This window comes from Acomys minous (assembly GCF_964271855.1).
Source record: "Acomys minous genome assembly, chromosome: 18".
NCBI classification, from domain to species: Eukaryota; Metazoa; Chordata; class Mammalia; order Rodentia; family Muridae; genus Acomys; species Acomys minous.
In genome coordinates, this window is record NC_140501.1 from 67,816,174 (window position 1) to 67,838,547 (window position 22,374).

The 22,374-nt window shown below is 52.8% G+C and overlaps 1 protein-coding gene across 3 annotated transcripts; it reads right to left on the reverse strand.

The window, feature by feature from the left end:
- Positions 1-287: 287 nt before the first annotated feature.
- On the reverse strand, positions 288-21,825 carry ARHGEF40 (Rho guanine nucleotide exchange factor 40). Of its 3 annotated transcripts, none has more exons than XM_084767336.1 (24): positions 21,604-21,825; positions 19,129-19,326; positions 17,071-18,325; positions 16,781-16,948; positions 16,038-16,164; positions 15,287-15,383; positions 15,076-15,156; positions 14,836-14,952; positions 12,757-12,852; positions 12,548-12,663; positions 12,090-12,216; positions 10,406-10,528; positions 10,191-10,334; positions 9,234-9,844; positions 8,902-9,136; positions 8,494-8,580; positions 5,753-5,968; positions 4,535-4,705; positions 3,607-3,784; positions 2,265-2,369; positions 1,901-2,044; positions 1,266-1,408; positions 965-1,011; positions 288-825 (listed from the first exon to the last, which is right to left on the reverse strand). In XM_084767336.1, exons 1-23 carry the CDS (start codon positions 21,604-21,606, stop codon positions 970-972), a joined length of 4,584 nt encoding a protein of 1,527 aa, XP_084623462.1. In that variant the 5' UTR covers positions 21,607-21,825; the 3' UTR covers positions 288-825; positions 965-969. The 3 variants fall into 3 exon arrangements, with proteins under 3 accessions (XP_084623462.1, XP_084623463.1, XP_084623464.1); XM_084767337.1 differs by having other exon boundaries at positions 1,266-1,396; positions 21,604-21,824; XM_084767338.1 differs by lacking the exon at positions 1,901-2,044 and having other exon boundaries at positions 1,266-1,396.
- Positions 21,826-22,374: the final 549 nt, after the last annotated feature.

Here is a 22,374-nt window from a genome sequence, read left to right on the forward strand (position 1 = left end):
TAAGAGTTAGCATTCGTAACAAGTAGCCCAAGGAGTTCTTGTGCGCACTGTGGCCTGAAGACATCACTAGACAACGATCGGACTGTGCTGGACCATCCGACCTCGAGAATGGAGGGGGGACTTGAGAGAGTTCACGGAGCTTCTGAGGAGGAGGCTGTTTCTCCCACACTCAGGCACTATCAGTGTTGGCCAGTGAGGGATAGAACAGTTACTTCCTGGCCTTGGTTTTGTTTACTGAATCCTACTTAGTGATTATAGGGAAAAACTGAAGTCAGCTCAAACACCTCAACCCAAGAGGCCCACTCTGGCTCTCTGGAGGCAAAGTGAGAGTAAATATATTTAATATAACAATAGTATAATAACAGTAATTACATATATAAAGTCCATTATACCCACCCCATCTCCTCCAATAGCTTCTAACACTTCCTTTCCCATGATACCCCAGAATGGAATTCCATTCAACCTGGCAGAGATGAATCTTCTGGGAGAGTCGGGATCAGAAGCCAGCTGTCAGCAGAGCAGAGTCCTGGGGGTGTGCAGTTGCACAGGATGGGGGGGGGGAGGGGACTGGAAGAGGGCTATTTCTCTGTCCCCGGGGCATAAAGGCAAGCAAACAGCACCACTTGGGTTCCTGCAGCAGAAGGCACCAAGCAGGGGAGAGCTAGAGAGAGCAGTGGCAGGGAAAGCTCTGGTCCTTGCCTTCCTCTCTGTCCAGGAAGCAGAGGGAGGGGGATTGAGAGCTTTAGTCCTTTGTTTATGTCCATTGGCATCCCAGCCTAAAATGTGCTGAGAAGGAAGGGGCTGCAGCCAAGTTCTGGGTCTCCTCTGCAAGCCGGGAGAGAAGAAGGAGATGGGTTGGGGACAGGTGAGAAACTGACATCCCAAACACCTGAGGTCAGGAAGGAAGGTCCTTAAAACGGGAAGGCATGCTGGATGTCGGGGGGGAAAAGGGTTGCTGACTCACCTAGGTCACAGAGGCGTGGTGGGGTCACTCAGGGCTCGGGAATGACTCTGAGGGCACAGAAATTGCAGTGTGTTTAGACATAGTCTCTATTGTGTGTGTCTCTTCCCCGCTTCTCAAGATTCTTTTTGACATCTGACCTTGATGCCTCTCAGCCAGGCCTAGGGGAGAGGAGATAGGCAGACTGGATAACAAATCCAATCTGTAGCATCAGCTGAGAGGTGAATATCTGCGTCTGCTACTCCCCAATTTGTCAAATGATCAGGAGAGACCACCTGCTCCCAGCCTTACTGCAGGGACTCACCTGCCGGGATAGCCCTAAGATCCCTCCACTGGCCAGAGTGGGGGTGCTGCTCCCAGGGTGGGGAGGCTGCAGGCTGGGGCTGTTTCTTGGTCCTGGGGACACATCTCCAGAAGAGTCAAGTGTTTCTGAGGCTGAAGGGGAAGCTAGGGTGAGAGTAAGGTATAAAACCCTTCCCAAGAATTACCTTAAACAACCAAGCTCCTCCGGCAAGGAAGAAAAAGCTCCATAGCAACAGGAAGCTGTGAGTCACCATAGCAATCCAATTGCAAGAGAACCCCCCCTACCAAGAGGCAGGAAATTGTCAGCAGCATCATTAGAGCAACCAGGGAAGAAGCGACAGGAAACTAAGAATTGCCGTGGTGAACCAGGAGGGTACAACAGGAAGCTGAGGCAGTTTCCATAGAAACTCAAGGAGCGCTAGAGAGAAAGGTACAGAAGAAGTGCTTCTTAGCAAGAGGCTGCTGTAAGCATCTCCCTAGCAACCAGATGGAAGGCTCTTTTAGCAACGGGGAAGCTGTATGTAGTTGTCATGGCAACTGGGCTACTTGGCTAGAAAAAGGAATTGCTCAGCAATAGGCAGCCTGAACATCACTATGACCCAGCGGTTGGGGGCCACCCCTTGAGAGGTGCCTCACCCAGGGAAATCTGCTTGACGTCCAGATCCCAGGCCTCCTCCTCGACGCGGGCAGGCAGGGAGCAGGCTCCCGGTGAGAGGCCGGGAAGGGACGGGCCAGCATGCTCAAAGGATGACACGGCTACGGAGGCCCGGGTGCGGGCGGCTGCAGAGAGTGGGGAGTTGGGGTGGTGGGGTGCTGGTGTGGAAAAGTCCTCCTGGCTCCCTGGGATAGCTCACAGAGGCCTTCCCAGGGAGTCCCACGTTTTGGAAAGAGATGCCCGCTCACAACTCTGTATCCTTCCTGACATCTCCCCATTGTTTTGATATCATTTGCAAGGCCTGACTTCTGGGAGCACCCCCCCCCCCAGCACCCTGGGCCTCACCTCTTCCAGTGAGCAGGGCACTCAGCGTCCGTTCCCCAAGGGCTTTAATGTCCAGGAAAGGTTTATTTCCGATGCCCATGGACACCATCTGCTGCACCCGGAGTTCTACAAGACAGAGACTCTTTGTAACCTTGTCTTGGCTCTCCTGCATTAGTGTTAGCACATCCCCGTTGCCTCTCTGATCTTCCCAGCTCTTGCCCACCTCCCTCCTTTCTTCTTGTATCTCCCCTGGCTTGACTCGCGGCACGTACCTCACACCTGTTCTCTTCTATATAGTTCCTCCTGCCCATTTGGCCTCCTAACCACCCTACATGCGTGTGTGCACTTGATGTGTGTGTGTTTGCACATTTAGGTGTGAATGTAGGCATGGCTATTTGGAGGCCAGAGGACACATCAGATGTTGGTTGATCCACCATATTTTCAGGCTGATGCTCCTAGTCCTTTTGGTGTGCATACGCCAGGCTGGCTGTCCAGCAAGCTTCTGGGGGAATATTCTTGTCTTAGCCTCCCATCTCCTTGGTAGGAGGGATGGGATTACAGATGCTCTTGTTATCTCCTATATCTGTAGTACTCCTGGCTTTCATGTGGGTTCTGGGGATTTGAACTCAGGTCCTCATACTTGCACGACAAGCACTTTTACCCAGTGAAGCCATCTTTCTGGCCCTGACTTTTCATGTAGTGCTCAGCTTCCATTCATCAGGGACAGTACAGAGCAAACATCGTGCTTTTACACAGTTTTGTGGTTCGTAAAGTGCTTCCGTACGTGCCTGCCTACTCAGTCCTCCCTATTACAGAGAAGAAAGTACTATGCTTTCTTCAGACTAATGGAACAATTCACAGATTTACAAAAACAACAACAACAAAAACCCCAAATCAAGACCCAACAACAAAGAAAAGATATTAATCCAGGTCACACAGCAGGTGAGTGGCACCAGTTCTTAGCCCCAGGATAGTATGCAGTTCTGCCCTTTTTTTGTGGAGACATTTGCTCTTGTTCCTTGGACATTTCTAGCTTTCTCTTTCATCACAGCTAATTTCTGTCTCAGCGATATCTTTTAAACCAGACTTTCTCTGCCCTCTCTCTCCCTCTCCCATTCCCACTCCTTTCTCTTTGGTTTTTTCAAGACAAGAGTTTCTCTGTGTAGCCCTGGCTGACTTAGAACTCTCTTTGTAGACCAGGCTGGCCTCGAACTCACAGGGATCTGCCTGCCTCTGTCTCCTGGCTGGGATTAACAGCATGCACCACCACCACTAAGCTTTTCTTAAGGTGGCCTGTCTCCTATACAGTTTCCCAAGCCATCTCCACACTCTGCAGAAAACCTTTTCCTGTTCTGCCCATTACCCTTGTTGTGGGCCGCCTGTCTCCACAGCAGCTGGGCAATAGAACTTGTCCACTTGACTTTGGTCTCTGGTGAGCTCGCTTGCAACGTGTAAGCTTCTCGTGCACGCCGCCGCCGAAACCATAGTTCAAAACAGAGTCCGCTGTCTCCAATGTTTTCTGTCAGCCCCATGTCGGCTGTCTGAGGAAGGGCACAAGAGAGAGACTGGGCTGAAGATGGAGATGTTCCCCCATTAGGTGGCAGCACACTGGCGAGTGCTTCGTTGAGCTTGGTCTATGTTCGGTACGTATTTGCTCACCATCTGTCAGGCAACTCCACAGTGTCTGCATAGCAGGCCTAATTTACAGAGAGGAAGAGGAGGCTAACTCCGAGACACCAGGCAACTTTCTCAAGAGCTTATTAGAGTACCAGGATCCAACTGCTTGTCTGTGCTATTCCAAACACAGACCCTTTTCACTGTCCTGCCTCTGAAGAGTTGAAAAGAATACAAGGACAGCTTGAAAACCTTTAGTGTCATTCTACCTGCCTGATCCAGGACCATGGGTTGCTGCAGATGTTTATACCTGGCTAGATGCCGGAAGCAAGGCCTGCCTCTTGGGTTCTATTTAGTTCAGTGAAACTGAGGTGTGTTTTGGGGAGTGGGGTGGGCTGTCTTTCTCCTCATATACCAGGGACCACCTCTAACTCAAAAGACATGTCTATTCGATTCTTTTTTTTTTTTTTTCCGAGACAGGGTTTCTCTGTGTAGCCTTGCTTGTCCTAGAAGTCACTCTGTAGACCAGGCTGGCCTCAAACTCACTCTGTAGACCAGGCTGGCCTTGAACTCACTCTGTAGACCGGGCTTGGTTTGACATTGAACTTACAGAACATTCTGAGTTCTCAAGAAGAACTTGGCCTAACATCCCCGACTCCATGCGGCATATACCATACCTTGAAAGCCTGCTTATAAACGAAGGTCTCAGATCCTCCCTCCGAGCCCTTGAACTTGCTGAACAAGAGCAGGTCCTCAAAGAGAAAGACATGGCGGAGGCACTTTTTCCGACCACAGATGACCGTGAAAGGGTCCCGATGTAAGAGCTGTCCCTGTTCCTTCAGATCTATCTGGAGAAAGGAGAAGGAAAGAGATTTAGAGGGAAAGGGGCCGGATGGACCCGCTGCCAGCACTGTCAGGAAGCCAGGGAGCCTCACTCTAGACCCTGCCCACCGCTGCTCATGCACACGGGTCTAGTAGCAGAGTCATTTGTCCGAAGAGAAAAGATGCTCTGTACAGTGGTACCCAGCCTGCCGTGGGGAAGCCTTTGCACATTGGAGATACAGAAAGAGAGCCAGCACGCGTAGGCCTGTCTTGAGCAGCCATTCTCAACCTTCCTAATGTAATGTAAATGTCTGTGTTTCCTGATTGTCTTTTTTGTTTGTTTGTTTCTAGACAGGGTTTCTCTTGTGTAGCCTTGGCTGGCCTGGACTCCTCTGTAGACCAGGCTGGCCTCGAGCTCACAGCGACCCAGCTGCCTCTGCCTCCCAGAGTGCTGGGGTTACAGGTGTGTGCCACCGCACCCGGCTTTTCTGATGGTCTTAAGGCAACCCCTGGCTTTCCACCCCCAAAGGGTTGCGACCCACATGTTGAGAACTGCTCACCTAGAAGGAGTAACCTTCCAGCCTGATCCAGAACCAGTGTGGGAAACAGATTAGGTTGTGGAAAATATGGTAGGGCAGAAAAAGGTAGAGCAGACAGGGCTTAAGAAGAATTAGGAAACGGGGGCTGGAGAGATGGCTCAGAGGTTAAGGGCACTGACTGCTCCTCCAGAGGTCCTGAGTTCAATTCCCAGCAACCACATGGTGGCTCACAGCCATCTATAATGTGATCTGGTGTCCTCTTCTGGCCTGCAGGTGTAACATGCAGACAGAGCACTGTGTCCATAATAATAAATAAATCTTTTTTTTTTTTTTTAAGGAATTAGGAAAGGGACAGAAGAACATGAGGCAGATGTAGGAAGAACAGAGGACGCTGGGCATTTCTAGATGAGGCAACAGAAGGGCCAAAAGAGCCCTAGACCTCAGGTCTGCTTCTATGGTTACCAGCCCACGCTGTTTCTGAAGCCACCGAGTTAACACAGTTTGAGCAAGAGTCAGTGGAGCCCAGAACCTTACCTCACAGCCTCGCACAGCTTCCACAGCCAGCAGATCTCTGCCTCTGGCCTCTTGTTCCTGGAGCAACTGTATAGCAGCCCTGAGGGCCTGGCGTTCGGAGCTCAGCTCAGGCCCAGCCTCCCTCAGGAGCTCCTCCAGCAGCTGTGCATAGCGAGCTAGCTGCTCCAGGGGCTGCTGCAGGGCCCGGGGCACGCAAGGGCTGCTCTCCTGAGAACCCTAGGATGGAACCAAAATGGAGGATGAGAAGAGGGGCTGGGGCTGGTAGGGGCCAAGTCAAGGACAGGAATGTGAGCTGGCTCAGTGGGTAAAGATGCTGTCTACTGCGCCTGACAGCCTGAGTGTCATCCCCATGACCCACATGGCAAAAAGAGAGAAGTGACTCATGTAGGTCGTTCTGTGACCTCCACGTGGGCACCACTGCACATTATATGTATGTATGTATGTATGTACTCATGTATGTATGTGTATATGCACATGTGCGCGCGCACACACATATACCAATAATAAAAATGTAAAAAAAAAAATGTGTTTTTTTTTTAAAGAGAAAAAAAAGTAGAAGTCAGAGAGAAAGCCCAGAAGCCCAAGGAACTTGCCACCAAGCCTGGGAATCAAGTTCCATCCCTGGGATGCAGGTGATGGAAAGACAGAACCTGCTGGAGTGATGTCTTCATCTGATTCCTGTACCCAGAGAGTGCTTACTGCCAGCACAGGCACTGTAATTTTTATGAAGCATTTCCTGTCTCAATGTTTTGTAAACATTGTTCTTCATCACCTTCTGACTGATTTTTTTCAAAAATCCATTTATTTTATGTATATGAGTGCTTTATCTGGATGCACACCTGGACCCCAGAAGAGGGCATCAGAGCCCTGTATAGATGGATGGCTATGAGCTACCACGTGGTTGCTGGGCATTGAACTCAGGACCTCTGGAAGAGTGAACAGTGCGCTTAACCTCGGAGCCATCTCTCCAGCCCCTGACTGATTTTAATTAAAGAAACAAAAACAAAATGCTGATGGCCAGGATTAGGAGGCAGGATTAGGAAGTGGGACTTCTCAGAAGAGAGAGAGAGGGGTTCCCCAGGTGGGGACCAGAAAGAGAAGGGGAGTTGCCATGGAGACACAGAAGGAGCTGGACATATGAAACTGAGCAGAGGTAAAGAACCACCTGGCAGAACATAGATTCAACATAGATAAAGATAAATGGGTTAGCTAGTTGGAAACAACAGCTTAGTTTAAGGCCTAATGCTATTTTTTTTAAAAAAAGATTTATTTATTACATATACAGTGTTCTGCTTGCATGTACACCTGAAGGTCAGAAGAGGGCACCAGAACTCATTATAGATGGTTGTGAGCCACCATGTGGTTGCTGCAAATTGAACTCAGGACCTCTGGAAGAGCAGGTGGTTCTCTTAACCGCTGAGCCATTTCTCCAGCCCAGCCTAAAGCTATTTTAAATAAATATAAATCTCCATGTCATTATTCAGAGCTAGGATGGGCATAGAAAACCATAAGGTTGCCGGGCGTGGTGGTGCATGCCTTTAATCCTAGCATTGGGAGGTAGAGGCAGGAGGATCGCTTTGAGTTCAAGACCAGCCTGGTCTACAAAGAGTCTCCAGGACAGCCAAGGCTAACATTGAGAGACCCTGTCTTGAAAAAAAAGAAAAGAAAAGAAAAAAAACCAAACAAAAGAAAGAAAGAAAGAAAGAAAACCATAAGGTTACAAGAATCAACTCCTGTGAATTGCCCTATGACTACCCCATACATACTCGATGAACACGCATAACTTAAAAACAAACAAATGAACGAACAAAAACCAGGCCGGGGTTCTCTAACAGGCTTGCAGCTCTCCTGTGCTAGAGAGGAGCCCAGGTAATAATAACTTAGGCCCTCTGGCTTTTACAGTCACTTTCACAGGGGCTGACGACATGGCTCAGCCATAAGAGCACTTACTGCTTTTGCAGAGAAGCTGGGCTCAGTTCCCAGCACCCACATAGTAGCTCACAAGCGACTGTGACTCCAGTTTCAGGTGATCTGATACCCACTTCTGGCCTCCTTGTGTACTAGGCACAGTCACAATACACATACATACCTGCAGGCAAACAGTTCACTCATAAAGTAAAAGTAAGTAAATCTTAACAAAACAAAGCAAGCAAGCAGATAAACAAATGCACACACAAACAAGCAAAACAAAAAAACAGAGGCCCAAGAATCAAGTGTTTTGCCTAGATTCCCTCAGGTGGCAGATCTGGGTAAGAGCGCAGCCTCTCTGGCTCTCAGTACTCTGCTAAGAGAGCCTGCTGGTTCCTAGCCTGGGAGGTTAATGGAGATTTCTGGTGCATGTCCCTGGGTACATCCATGGAAGATTGTTTTCCCTGAGAGTTCAAAGTGGGGCAAGTTCTTAGGTCTTTCTGATCCTTTCTCTTAAAAAACATTTTCTCATTCTGCTGAGAGAGAGAGAGAGAGAGAGAGAGAGAGAGAGAGAGAGAGAGAGAAAGAGAGAGAGAGAGAGCAGAGAGAGTGGAGAGAGAGTGAGAGAGCCAGAAAGAGAGAGTGTGAAAGCGTAGTCAGTGTGTGTACAGTCATTATGTGTGCCGAAGACAACTAACCAGTCATTTTTTGTTGTTGTTTGTTTTGTTTTACCATGTTGCTTCTGGGACGGGGACTCAATCTTGGTGGCACACGTCCATACCTACTGAGCCATCTCACTGACCCACTTTTCTGAGAGCTGAAGAAAAGGTTACCTTGGCCGAGGACGTGAGTGCAGCCAGACCACTCTCCAATTTATGTCTCTGCTTCACGAACTGTGCATAGAGGTTGAACTGGTCCCCCTGTGCCAGTAAGGAAGTAGTGAGGGTCCCAGGTGAGCCACCTGTGGACAGATTTCCTCTCCCATCCCCTCAGCCCAAGGTGGGAAAAGCAGAGGGCACCCTGCCCGCCAGAGATTATTATAAAGGCTCTTTGGGGAGACAGTGACGACGGCACAACACTTGAAGACAAGGGCCCAGGTGAGGTACAGGGACCTCGGGACTTCTCAAGAGGAGAGGGAGGTTGGGGAGCAGCAGCAGCGGGGGAGGGGGATGGTGAGCAGGGCAGATCATGGGAACGGAGAGGACCGGGGGCTGGGGTGGGGGTGGGGGTGGCCTGCTCACATGACGAAGGAAGCAGGCCCCGATGCGCAGCGGGTGGGTGCTGCAGCCCTGAAGCTCTTGTAGAAAGTGTGTGCCGTGGAAGCTGCGAAGCCTCTCTCTAGTACTCAGGGCCGCGGCCCAGGTGCCTCGGAGCTCAGGCGTCAGCTCAGGCCCAGGTGGCAGCACTGGCTCATTCAGAGTGGTTATGTATTCCTGTTCACAGGCAATCAGTTCAGACACTAGACGCTGCTGCGCACTGTAGGTACAAGCAGAGTGGTGTCACGGGAAGGAGTCACCAGCCTCAACAGCACAACGTCCTTCCAGCTTGCATATTAGACAAGACGAACTCTCACCTGATGCTTCGTTTGCGCTCCATCCGAGGCGTACCTATTCCCCAGGGCCCATCTGGCCCTCCAGCCCGGCCTAACAGCACGTGCTCTCGCGGCGAACACGTTCTGTCTACCACTTCAGTACTGGTGACTTCCAGGCCTCGGATCAGCACAGCCCTCGGGGGTCTTCCCTCTCCTTCTGGAGCTAGCTCAAGGCCTTCTTCCTCATAGTCCTCCCCACACGGGGTCAGAGAGCAATGTGATGGGGCTGCCCGTGGCCCGGGGCTGCTGGGAAGCAGCAGGGAGCTGAGGCTGGGTGAAGGGCTATGGGCTCCATGTTGGGCGCCTGCGCTGCTGGCGCTATCCGCCCGTCGTCGTCGCTGGCCTCGAGGACTGGCCTCCTCGCCCAGCTGCTGCTGAATCCTCCGTTCCAGCTCTTGGCAGCGTGCCCGGCACCGGCCCCATTCTCGAAGGGCTGCGGGGCTGCCCAGGTCCAGGGCCAGGGCTCGCATCTCCTGGAAGGTGCCCGCACTGGGCTCTGGGGCTCTCCGTAGGGCTAGGGCTGCCAGCACAGCTTCACGACCCGGCCCAGCTCCGGCCAGCCGAGCAGAGCCCTCATCTACCCATTCATGTGCCTACAAAAGCCGAACAGGTTAGAGATGGAGAAAAACGGTGAGAACACACACTTCCAAACACATCCATTGCCAATGGCTCCCCGGGGGCCATCACCTCCCCATCCATCCTCCCTCTGCTCCAGTGTAAGCCTGTTATTCAGAGATGGCATGGGCACAGAGGAGCTAGTACTTTCACAGCCGACGTGTAAAGTCTTCGGAGGACCTACTTCAGGGCCCAAGTCCTTCAGCCCGAGCAAGCTAAAAGTCAAAGCCAAGGAGATGGGCTTCCAAGGTACCATTCTTCACAACCGCCTGACCAACCTCCCCAGGCGGAAGAGAGAAAATCAGCTCAGAAGCAAGTACCTACCTGCTGGAAGAAGCGCTGTAGCCGTAGGGCCCGATGGAGGCCACTCTCAACCTGCTCCAGCCGCTGTTCGAAGATATCCAGAACTTTCTGGGAGGTGGCGTCCTCCTCCAGAGCCAAAGCTTCCCGGGCCTGTACTAGGCGCTCCTGGAGAAAGGAGTCTGTGCTCAGATTCTCTCCCAGTGAGCCCCACACCCCCATCTCCTCCCCACACTTACCTGCACCTCGGTGCTGAAAGCCCGGAACCGCAGTTCTGTCTCTTGCAAGGCTGACAGTGAGTTCCCAGGCATGGTGAAGCTGGCCAGTTGCTCTTCCCCTGGGCCAGAGAGCCACTGCATCACCTGAGACCGAGGAAAAGGTTGTGAAGAAAGGCGAGGCTGCGGAGCGGCCAGGCTCAGAGCCACTCAGCTGCCGTCACTGTCACCCCAGTGTACAGAACCTTGGTCATCTCATCTTATCTCCCTGGTACCGTGGGACTGATAACAATGACTGATAACTGTTCCCTCCAGGATTAAATGAGCAACTGGTTATGTCATCTTTGGTACAGTGCCATACGAAGCAGAGCTGGCAGGAGACACAGGTTAGTGTGCCAGGTTAAGACCAGGATGAGGAAAGAGATAAAATGGATATGAACCAAAGACAGGAGGATGAAGGTTACTTGGATAACAGGACCAGGAGGAATTCCACATCTACTGTGCCCTGCTGGGTAGTGGGCAGGAAACCCACGCACCAAGCCTGCAGGATGACCCGGGAGATGGTGTGTGTGTGTGTGTGTGTGTGTGTGTGTGTGGTGTCAGCCCTATTGTAGAGTTGGATGGAATTTCCTACGTGTTCTGAAATGTTTGCCGAATTTTTTCCTCTGAAGAAAAGTCTGGAAGCTAGGTGGAGCGACTGGAAAATGCGAAGTCGCAGATGGCTGCCCCCGTGCCAACAGTGGCCACTTCTAGTCCTTTGCTGAGTCCCCTTCTCCTCCCGCCCTCCTGGGCACCATACTGTTTGTTGCACCCCAGCAGCAACACCTCACACCTAGCCGAGCTATACCCCAAAGCTAAGCGTTGAAACTCCAAATTCTCTTCTCAAAATGGGGTCTTATAGGGGTGTGGGCATCTAATCAATAGAGACACCCTCCCCTGCCCCATAGAACAGCAGAAACTAATAGGCAACAGCCTCAGAACACAACGCCCTGGCTCCCCTTCAGCACAGGCAGGTTCATGGGATATTTATTCACAGTATTGGGAGCTGAGGAGAAATGACCAGGTTTTAAAGCTCCCTCTCCCCACAGGAGAGTCTCTCAAGTCCAGAAGAGAAGAAGCCACTCTTATTTTTGGATCTTAAGGAGCCTGTGGTTCCTCTCAGCGGCTGCCAATGTGTTCTCCTTCCAAAGGGTGCGGAGAGACAGAGCCTGCTCCCCGTCCATTTTGGGGGATGATCATGCATGGGGAGTCTCGGCAAAATGTGGAGCTGACAGCTGTGTCAATCCAGATGTATCATTTCATGGTTAGGCCTGCAACCCCAGCACTTTGGAGGTGAAGGCAGAAGCATCAAGAGTTTCACAGCCAGCACCGGCTACAGAGTGAGTTCAGGGCCAACCTGAGCTACATCAGGTCCTGTCTCAAAACACTCCCCCAAACGAAAGCGTTTATTACCTGTACACTAAAGAGGCAGAACCCTGATCCCAACCCTGCTCCCAGAGTTCCCTTTGGGTGGTGAACACTTGCCACAATATCTAGTGATCCTGACCAAAGACGAACAGAAGGTTGACAACGTGGCTTCTCCCTTTTTGCTAGTGCTGAGAGATGTCCCTGCCCTCTGTGACCAACTGGAAGAACAGCGTTCAGGCTTAGGATGAACAGAGATGCCAGTACGCAGAGGCTAGGCTCCCAGGCTAGGGAGTCTCCTCACCTGCTGGAGTTGACGCAAGCGTTGGCGCTGTTCCTGCTGCTGCACACGTAGGTTGGACAGACGCACAAGTTGGTGAATGGCTTCATCTACCTCCTGGTATAGCTCAGCTGGGCCTGGACCCTCTAGCCTGGGGGAAGAGAGGTGACACTGAGCCTCTGGCCCAGTCAAGCTTTTCAGTTCTGTCTTTGTATCTTCAGGGATGCAAACACCAGAGGTGTCATGGCACCGGGAACCAGATTTGCACTGTAACTCCCCTTAGCTTGGCTGAGATATTTAGCATCTTTCCTCCTGAGTCCTCATTTGCAATCATAACGAGCACACGGGGATGTTGTGGAAGTTATCAGTGTAAAGTCATGGTATCGTGTCCAGAGTAAGACTTATTTGCCACTTGAGGCTTAGGACAGCTCTCTGCTATCTACGCCCCCTGCCACTTGCCTCCGAACACCCATCTCTCATACTTGCTGCTATGGGTGGAGCGCAGTCGCATCAGGATGGCTCCTCCGTTCCTCTGTAGTGCCGTCAGCCGAGGGTCTGCCAGCACCTTGTGCAGGGGCTCAGGCATTCCCACTGCCTCCTTGAGACAATGCAATATTTTGAGCTCCACGGGAGAGTACCAAGCCGGGTCCAATCCCTTCCACACCTGCTGTTATCCCACCTCATTCCGTACCTCTTCCTTCGGTTCTGCTGCTCCCTCCAGCTCCTCGATGGCCTGCCGTACAGAGGTCAACACACCTTGGCACAGGGTGCCCAGCCTTGCCACCTCCTGAAACCCAAATACAGAGATGGAGTAAAGAGCCAGGGCTTAGGATAAGAAATAGGCCAGGGGTGGTGGTGCACGCCTTTAATCCTAGCACTCGGGAGGCAGAGGCAGGAGGATGTCTGTGAATGTCGACAGAGTGAGGTCCAGGACAGCTAGGGCTAGGAAGAGAGACCCTGTTGCAAAAACAAACAAACAAGTGGAAGAAGGAAAGAAAGAGAGAGAGAGAAACAGGAGGAAAGGCCACAGGATGGAGACAGGACTCCTGAAGACTTTTGTTGAAATATTGCTGGGTTCCGTTTCTGACTTTGTTGCAAGCCCACAAAGCCTAAAACTCATTTTACTCAATAGTAAAGCTAGAATAAAAGCCTGGCACCAAGCGTGCTTGTGGAGGCACAGCTTAGGACGCGAGTTTCCTTTCCTCGCTTGCCTCTGGTCTGCACTCTGCCAAAGTCCCGCCTCCAGCTCATCTGTTTTCCCTCTGATACACAGCCACGCTAAGAAGTCCTGTTTGCATTCAGCTGCGGTCACGTTGATGCCCCTGTTCGTAAGCACTCACCACACTTACGAGTCACAGAAGTGTGGCGGTCAGGGGTGGAAGCGACCTGAGACCGTGCACAGTTAGTTGATGGTAAAAGATTGTGCACTTTGTGGAGACTGGTGTAGGGAGCAGGTACAGAAAGGGCACCATCCCCAGAAGAGAGGTGAAGTAACTTGCCAGGCCATGTGGAACCAACTTCTCAAGTCTCAGAACTTTCTAGAAACCCACGGAACTATTAAAAGCACTTCTCTACTGGCTTTATGAGCTCTTAATATCTCCCACTAGAAAGTACACATTATTTAATGTCATATTAAAAATCTGACAAACTTGGGGGGCAGGAAGCTGGGGAGATGGCTCAGTAGTTAGGATCATGTATTGAGCCGGGTGTGGTGGTGCACGCCTTTAATCCCAGCACTTGGGAGGCAGAGGCAGGCAGATCACTGTGAGTTCCAGGCCAGCCTGATCTACAAAGTGAAACCAGGACAGCCAAGGCTAACACAGGGAGACCCTGTCTTGAAAAACAGACAAACAACAAACAAAACAAAAACAAACAAAACAAAACAAAAACAAAAAACAAAAAACAAACAAACAAAAAAGAAGATCATGTGTTGGTCTCCAGAGGACCCAAGTTTAGCTCATAACTATCTGTAACTCCAAATTCAGGGGTTCTGATGCCTTTGGCCTCTAAGAACAACCACACACACATTCACACACACACACACACACACACACACACACACACACACACACACACGGTTAAAAGATAAAGTAAATCTTTAAAAAGAGTTTTAAAAATTGGGTGGTGACTGGCAAGATGGTTCACAGGTTAAGAGCCCTTGTTGCAGCTGGGCGTGGTGGCGCACACCTCTAACTGCTGCACTCGGCAGGCGGCGCTTTGTGAGTCCGAGGCCAGCCTGCTCTATAGAGCGAGTTCTGGGGCAGCCATGGCTACACAGAGAAACCCTGCTTCAAAAACAAACAGCCCCCCCTCCCCCGCCCCTGGAACCAAACAAAGAACTACTAACACCACCACCAACAAAAAAGAACACTGCTGCTTTTGCAGAGGACTGGGGTTCCTTTTGCAGAGGACTGGGGTTCCGTTCCCTTCTCCCACATAGTGTCTTACAGCCTTCTGTCCTTCCAGGGGATCTGATGCACCCTTCTGCCTTTGAAGGCAACGGACACAAGTGTGGGCCACATACATACATGCAGACAAAACATTCATACACACAAAGTAAATTTAAAAAAAAAAAGAATTTAACAAACTCCTCCCATCTTCCCAATGGCCAACAATATTTGCTCAAGGTTCAGGAGTAGCTTATTTTTTGTGCTGGATGGAGTGGCATCTTCCCAGCCTCATGGCTGTGCCTGTCTCTCTTTTTTCCTAGACTGCACTTAGCTGGATCGTCTCCAGCCCCAGGGTCCTCGGTGCTGCTGAAGGAGTGTACCTGATGAATCTCTACCCAGTGGTTGGGGGAGAGGTCCCTGTGACCTCCCACGTCCCACGGTAACTCCTCTGGCTTGGCCACTCGTTTCAGATCCTTCTCTGACAGCAACTCAGCTCCCTGTAGACGTATAAAAACAGGAGTTTTCTGCACGGGCACCCGGTGATTCTAAGCAATGGGAGGGGTCAGCAAGCATCCTCTCCCCTCTCTGGTACTGACAGGGGACTAGGTGGGAGAACCAACCTGAACTCCACAGAGTTCCTCAGGAGGGTCTTCGTGGATGAGGACTACCAGCCGCTGAATGAGTGGGGGGTCGCCCGAGTCCTGAGTGCAAAGGAAACCATCCCTACGCTATGGACAGTTGGATGGCCCGCAGTGGCTGTCCCTGGAGAAAAGTGAGGATCTGGGGGACACGCCCATCTAGGGGACACGCCCATCTCAAGAAGCTGATTACCTGAAGCTGGCTTAAGGCAGGAATAAGTGCCGGAGGCAGTGGAGGTGCCTTCCGAAGGTCAAGCAGGATGGTCAGCCCCAGGAACTGCAGGTCGGGCCTGTGGAGGCAAGGAGAGCCAAATGTGTGTGTGTGTGTGTGTGCATGCATGCATGTGTGTGCATGTGCGTGCATACATGTGTGTATGTGTGCACACGTGGGTGTGTGCATGCATGCATGTGTGTGCGCATGTGAGTGTGCGCATATGAGTGTGTGGGTACGCGAGCGTGTGTGTGTGTGTGTGTGTGTGTGTGTGTGTGTGTGTGTGTGTGTTGGGGAGACAGCAAAGAGAGGACAAAGAAGAACATAGACCTGGTTTAGTGCTGACAGTCTTTGAAAGTTAGTACTACTATATTTGGGAAGCAATGAGGAAGTGGTCAGTGTCTGGGGCATGTGCCCAATAAGCAACAATTTAACAACCAGGAACCTACATTGACACGGCTCCTGGGCCAGAGGACTAGAACGCTATGTGCTACAGTGGTATAAGTTCAAGCCGTTTGTCTAGTAGGTACTCAGTACTCTGTGAGCACTGTCACAGAGCACTGAGAGAGTCAGCAGTGTTTATTTTGAAGATCATCAAGCTATCCTGGAAGCCAGAATCGGTATGGTCAAGGTCAACGGCTTGAAAATCCGAGGGTTGAAGCAGTAGGCCAGTGCCGCGAGAAGGAAAGCAGGTCCTCCTGACGCCCGGGGTGCTGAAGCGTGCCACACTTACCTGAGCAGCGAGTGCAGGTAGCGAAGGGTAGTGCTCAGGGTCTCTTGGGAGAGTGAGGGCTCCTCAGGAAGGCATGGAGGTGGCGGTGTAATCGTCAGCAAAGCTCTCCCAGTCTGATCTACTCCTCCTGAAGACAGAAAATGGCCAGGCTGTCCTGGCTGGGAGCAATCTTTGACTACCTCCCCTCCCCCCTTTTTTTCCCTCCTGAGTCCACTTCAATTGCATCACTTTCCCAAAGCCAGTAATCACCCACCCCGTGTGTTTAACATGTACTTATATGTGCGTGCGTATACATGTATACATGGATGTGGAGGCCAGGGGTCAACGTAAGGTGTCTTTCTCAATCATTTTCCTGTTTTTTTTTTCTTGAGATAAGGTAGCTTTGGCTGTCCTGGAACTCACTCTGTATACTAGGCTGGTCCTGGATTCACAGTGCTCGGAAGTGGGTCACTATTGCCCAGCTAGCAGTTAAAAACAAAACAAAAACAAAACACAACCAGGGTGTCTCAGTGGGTCTGGGGAATCTCTGGTCCAGCTAGGCTGGCGGCCCTGTGAGTGTAAGGCATTCGCCTGCTTCAGCCTTTCCCTTTTTTCCTAGCACCAAGGTCACATGTCTATGCCACGCCCAGCTCTTATGCAGCCGCTGGGGATTTGAACTCAGTCCTCGAGCTTGAGAAGCAGGCTCTTTCCTGACTGAGCCATCTCCCCAGCCCCTTTCCTTTGATTCACTGATGCCCACTGACCAGTCAGAATGAAGAATCCGGATGCCATCAAGTCCCAAGCTACAAGTGGGTCATCCAAAATGGAAACTGGGGGGCTTTTTCCTGGGATGCTGTCTCCTTTCATGTCCTGCACAGACTCCAGGGGCTGTGATGGGGGGTCAGGTGGGAACCACTCCGGACCTGTGGAGCCTGTGCAGACAGATGCAGAGTTACTCTACTCCATTGCCTGTGTAACCATAGCTTCCCCTCCATTCCCCTCCCTGGGCCCAGCCTGCCTTGGCCCTCATCCCGGAACCTCACTGTCATCTCACCTGCCACACACACCGGGACCAACCCTTCTTGCTCACTCTCTCTGATCCCCTCTTCTGGACACCCACAGTCTTCTGGGGGTGCAGGCTCTTTTCCATCCACTGGCTTGAGTTCTTCTTTTGAATCCGACTCTGGCTTTTCAGAACCCTCTCTCTCCTTAACCAGGCTGCCCGCGGCAGGCTCCTGCTCACAGGGTGAGGGCTGACTGAGGATGTCTTCCTGCTGCCTAGCCTCTTCCTTGTACTTGGGGCTGAGTGGGGTACTCTCCCCTCCCCGGCTAACGGCACCTCTGCCAGCAGCTCGCTTCTTTCTTCTGTTTCCTTTGCCTGTTCTTCGAGGAGTACCAGGTGGTCCTTCAGCCCCCTGGCCCACTCCTCCCCCAGTCTCCCCCGACAGGAGGCAGGATTCAGAGGCCTCCGCAGGAGCCTCTGCTGGGGCCTCAGATGCCTCCGGCACTGGCGGCGGCGGCAGCACCATGGCATCTGGGTCGGCCTCAGCCCCTGGGGGTGAGTCAGAGGAAGCTGCAGTGCTACTCCCTTCCCCAGGTGGGCGTGCCCCATCCTGGTCCCGAGACCCCAGGCCTTTCTGGTGCATCCATGCCCGGTGTCTCCGGTGCCGGCCCTTCCCTCCAGTACTCTTACGAGTGGGTACTGTGCGGGTCCTGGAGAGGCCTGAGGCCTCAGCATCTACGGGGCTTCCCCTCACAGGCAGCGTCACCTCCAACAGCTCTACATATTCACCCTCAGGACCTTCTGCAGGAGCGTTGTGTCCATCCCCAGGACTCCGGGTACCCAGCACCTCCTCAGGGAGTGGAGAGCTAGGAAGCCCTGGAGGTCCGGTGGGCAGTTCTGGAGGCAGTGTGCTTGGCTGATGTCCAACCATGAGGCCCTCTTTGTGCACAAATCTTGGGCAAATGAGCTCAGCCCAGGGCAGCCGCTGAATCCCAGAGGGTGCGGACAGAAGGCAGGTGCTGAGGCGCCCGGTTGGCCGGTCCTTGTTAATGCCTTGTAGCCACTCGGGTGTGAATAGGTAGGCACAGGCTTCATTGGGCACTGGCAGCTCCTGTACCCGCCCACCGCCTGGGGCCAGACATTTCAGCGCCAGGCGGGGTGCTTGGGCTGCGGAAGGCACGACCTGCAGGTAGAAGTCTCCTGGACGCAGCAGCTGCCAGGGAAGGGCCGCCAACTGTACAACTACCTGCTCATGCAAGCAGAGCGGCCAGCCCTCATGGAAGAAGAGGAATCCACTGTACTGGGCCTGGAGAGACAAGTAAGAGGCTATACTCAAGGCCTCTGCTGAAGAAACCAGCAGGAGGGGGCTGTGAGAATGAGTTCACACTAGCCTTAAGGACTAGCCTTAAGTCTGGTGGGTTAAACCCGCCCCCCCCCCCAGGGGATAAGAAAAAGGAGGAGGTGTCAGAGGAAAGAACCGAAACTGTTGATGTTTTGGTGGAAGTACACTTTCCTGGAAAGCTAGTTGCCTAAGCGGGAAGGTAAGGACCCAGTCTTTGCAGATCATCTCAACAGATGCCACCATCTTAGAGGACTCAAAGACGCTTAGTCTTTTATATCTGGAGAAATGGAGAATCTTTTCTGGGGGAGTGAGTTGTTGTTGTTATTGGGGGTTTTTTGTTTTTTGTTTTTGTTTTTGTTTGTTTTTGTTTTCAAGACAGGATTTCTCTGTGTAGCCTTGGCTGTCCTAGACTCGCTTTGTAGACCAGGGTAGCCACCTGCCTCTGCCTCCCGAGCGTTGGGATTAAAGGCATGCGCCACCATGCCCGGCTTTGAGGGAGTGTTTTAAGACATTCGTGAAGAGGTAATATTTAAAACTTGTTCTGGAAAGGTCAGCTTTTTTTTTTTTAAGGGGGAGTCAATATTTGTTAAGAGTCAATATCTAAGGAAAATGGAGATCCCTGCATATGTGTTAGTATTTGAGTAGTCACAATCAGTGGGATATTTGCTAGTGAGATCTAAGGGCGCCTGTGGAGAATAGTATTGGGAAGACAGTGTCTCTAAGTGAGAGGAAATTAGCCTGACAGAAAAGGGTAGACAGCCACTCACACAGGCTTCCTGCTGGACCTTGGCAAGCAGGTGCTTAGCAGGTACTAGGAAGTCCAGCGTGTACCTCAGCGCGTCCTCCTGGTACGTCCTCTCCACCACCTGGAATACTTGGCCCAAGAGGGTTGGGGCTGTGGCTTCAAAAGGTGGGTACAAGGCAGCGAGTGTGCTCTGTACACAGTCCTCCACCGGCTCGGGCTCCTGGGAGAGATAATACCAAGCTGTAGGCATCTAGAGATTATGCAAACATGGCTCCTTGGGAGTTGGCTGGTCTGCTGTCCTCTATCATATATGTGCACAGTGAGTAATCAGAAAATGCTGGCGGAATGAGCCGAGGGATAGGAGGGGCCTGGCCAGTCAGTGCACACGCAGGCTTTTCATGGCTTCACGGGTAAACTCTGAGTCCTTGCCTTTAGTGATCCGGGGAGGACCACTGATGGTTAAGAATGCTGGTGGATGGGGGTGGGGGCATGCCAATAGATCCCCCCCTCCAGCTCACTATCCAGATACCTTTTATTATAAGTGGATGTGTGCCCACTCACAAACCACTGCACCCCAGAGATGGTTGGTTGATATGTGGGAGAAAAAGAAGACAAGAAGGCTGTGGCTGTGGCAGGTCTTGCAGCATCCCTTTCTAACATTTCCAGAGCCCGTGGCATTGGCTGCACTGAGTTGGGATGAGGCATGTGAAGGAAGATAAAGATTTCGATGAAACTCTTGGGGAAGACAGGAGGAACTCCTGATGCCCTGCATTCCAGCTGATGTTTTTTTTTTCTTTTTTCTTTTTCCTTCTGCTTTCAGGGGGTTCCGCTGTCTCAAAGCCTAAGCCGTGCCCCACTCTGACTCACCTCCCTACGTGAATCATTGGGCCACCTTTCCTCACCTCGTCCCTAAACAACAGCCCTTGCGTCTATTTCTTTGCAAGACCATATTTCCTTCAAGATGGCTTTTTCGGTTCCTTTTTATCAGATGTCTTTGTTATAAGTGAGGAAAGTATTCTGCAGTATTTACGCAGCTCTCTACTTATTGCAGACGGTCTCGCTGTCACCCCAAGACCAAAAAAAAAAAAAAAAAAGTACTTATTTTACTCCTAAATCTCTCTAGCCAGAGTTGCTTAATCCAGGCTGTTTGGGAAGATTAGGGTATTCAGTCACCCCCATAGACCAGCATTCTATGTTATCAGCGCACAAACTGGGCACCGAGGTGTGGGCGAGCAGACAGACCCTCAGTGTTCTCGGGACTGTGTACGTGGGTGGGAAGAAGGGTAGGGGTGAAGTTGAGTGGGCCCCCCGGCTCAGAAGTTAGGATCCGGGGAGCTAGTGCTTGAGCAGCGAAGCAGCTGCAACCCATTAGGGGCGGTGAGCTCATGGCTGAACGAGAGTCGCAGCCACAGGAAACGGCCTCGGCAGGAGGGGAGGAGGGGTCTGGAGCAGGCGGAGGTGGGCAGGAGCCCAAGACACCAGGCCTCTCTCTGGTCGGCTAGGACCAAAAAACACAGCGAGACTGAGTCAGCTCTCACTGGCCTAGTTCCTGTCTTGCTCCAACCCCCTGTGCACGGAGATGCTTCCCGGGTTCTCTCCGTAGCCATCGCCCCGGCAGGGCCTCTCTCCCTCCTCCACTCTGCAGTGAGCGATGTAGGCTGCACCCTCCAGCGCAGTGGGCACCCTCGCTAGCAGAGCCCACTCCTGCCCTAGTTCTTCAGAGTACTTCTGGCTGGAAAGTTCCCGGCTCGGTGTTCAGTCCCGTTGACAAGGGCTTCTGGTACCCTTAGTTGTTGCTCTGGGAGCTCCCTCCCTGCAGCAGGAGTGCCCTGAGGCAGGCTTCTGTTTCCTGCAGCGGCGTATGCCTGAGGGGGAACTTTGTCCCCAAAAGTCTGGTTTTGGCTCCGGCAACGCCACGCCCACTGGTATCGCGGAACACCCCCTACCCACCCTCAAACAGCCCCCTTTCTGTGAGGGAATTTCCCTTTGGACATGCCCTTTGGCCCTGGCCCAGCCACAGCTGTGGCTAGTCCCTCAGGGCCGGATGGGTGGGCCCATCTCACCGGGTTGGGGACAGGGATGGAAAATGGTGGTTCCAGGCAGGTCAGTTCTCATGACCCGAGACAGTACCCTTTCCAGGGCTGTTGCCAGACCAACTCGCAGAGGGTCTCCAGGAGTGAAAAACTGGGCTAGGGAGGGGGAGGGAAACGCCAGCGAAAGAAGACTGGGCAGGACCGAGAAGGCCGAGGGTGGGATGTGTGCAAAGACCACGGAAGGATGGGGAGGCGGCAGAGGAGAAAGAAAGGGTCACGGCAATACTCGGTGGGGACTGGACAGGCAGCGGGCCGGCAGATCGAAGAAATGAAGGGGGGATGGGAGGGTGGAGAGTCTCCGAAGCTCCTACCAGCGCTAGGCGGGCACTGGAGGCACAGGGCTGGGGGCCCGAAGCGGGCTGCGCGAAGGCCGAGGGGACACTGGGGTGCTACGCTGGACTCACCATGGCTCGCTGTCGGGAGGTGTCGGACTCTGGGGCGGGCGGGGCGCGTCAGCCACCGCCTCCCTCCCGGCGCTCAGTCTCGCTGGGTCTAGCAGCAGGACAGCTCGCCGGGACCGCGGCTCTGCCCGCTTGCTGGGGCGCCCAGGCCGCGGGGCCCCGCCAGGGAGGGCCGAGACGGCCGCCTGCACCGCTCCGCCCAGCACGGGACCCCAGCCGAGACAGCCCCCCCACCCCCCTCTTCGCAAGCCTCGCCTCCGCTCCCCTAGAAGTGTGCTGCCAGCCCGCCCCGCCCCCTCCGAGAACCGCCCAGCAGAGGACGCCCCGGGTTTCCCGCGTCTTCTTGCTCTGCGGGATCAATTCAGCCTCGGCTCGGGACCCTGGGCCCGCCTAGGTCCAAGGTGGCCCGGTGGCCAGAAGCCTTCTTCCACCTCTAAGGCTCAGGAAGCTTCTCCCATCGGTGGCCAGGCTTGGCAAGGTCCTGGGGCCCAGATCGACCCACACGCTTTGGTTCCCTTTAGGTAGAGCTGAAAGCCGGGGAAATTAAGGTATTCCCCCAAGCTTTGGGCGTTTGCCCGCCCTTCTTCCCTTTCTACCTTCTTGGGTCTCCAGCCTTCAGGCGACTACAAAGGGCTCCAGTGTGCTGCCTGAGGAGGGCGGAGGATGTGGGGAATTGCGGAGAAGTAAAGGCTTGGCGTTGGGGGTGAGGGCGTCATGGCTGAGGGGCTTGGGCCCCCGGGGTCAGGATCCCTCTGTAGGGTTCTGGGGGCGCGT

Coding starts and splice junctions, on each gene's coding strand:
- ARHGEF40 (XM_084767336.1), bottom strand. Junction 8,581..8,901: donor GGGCCTGCTTCCTTCGTCAT/GTGAGCAGGCCA, acceptor TTACTGGCACAG/GGGGACCAGTTCAACCTCTA. Junction 2,370..3,606: donor ACAGGCGGCCCACAACAAGG/GTAATGGGCAGA, acceptor TCTGTCTTGTAG/AACTCCGGGTGCAGCAGATG.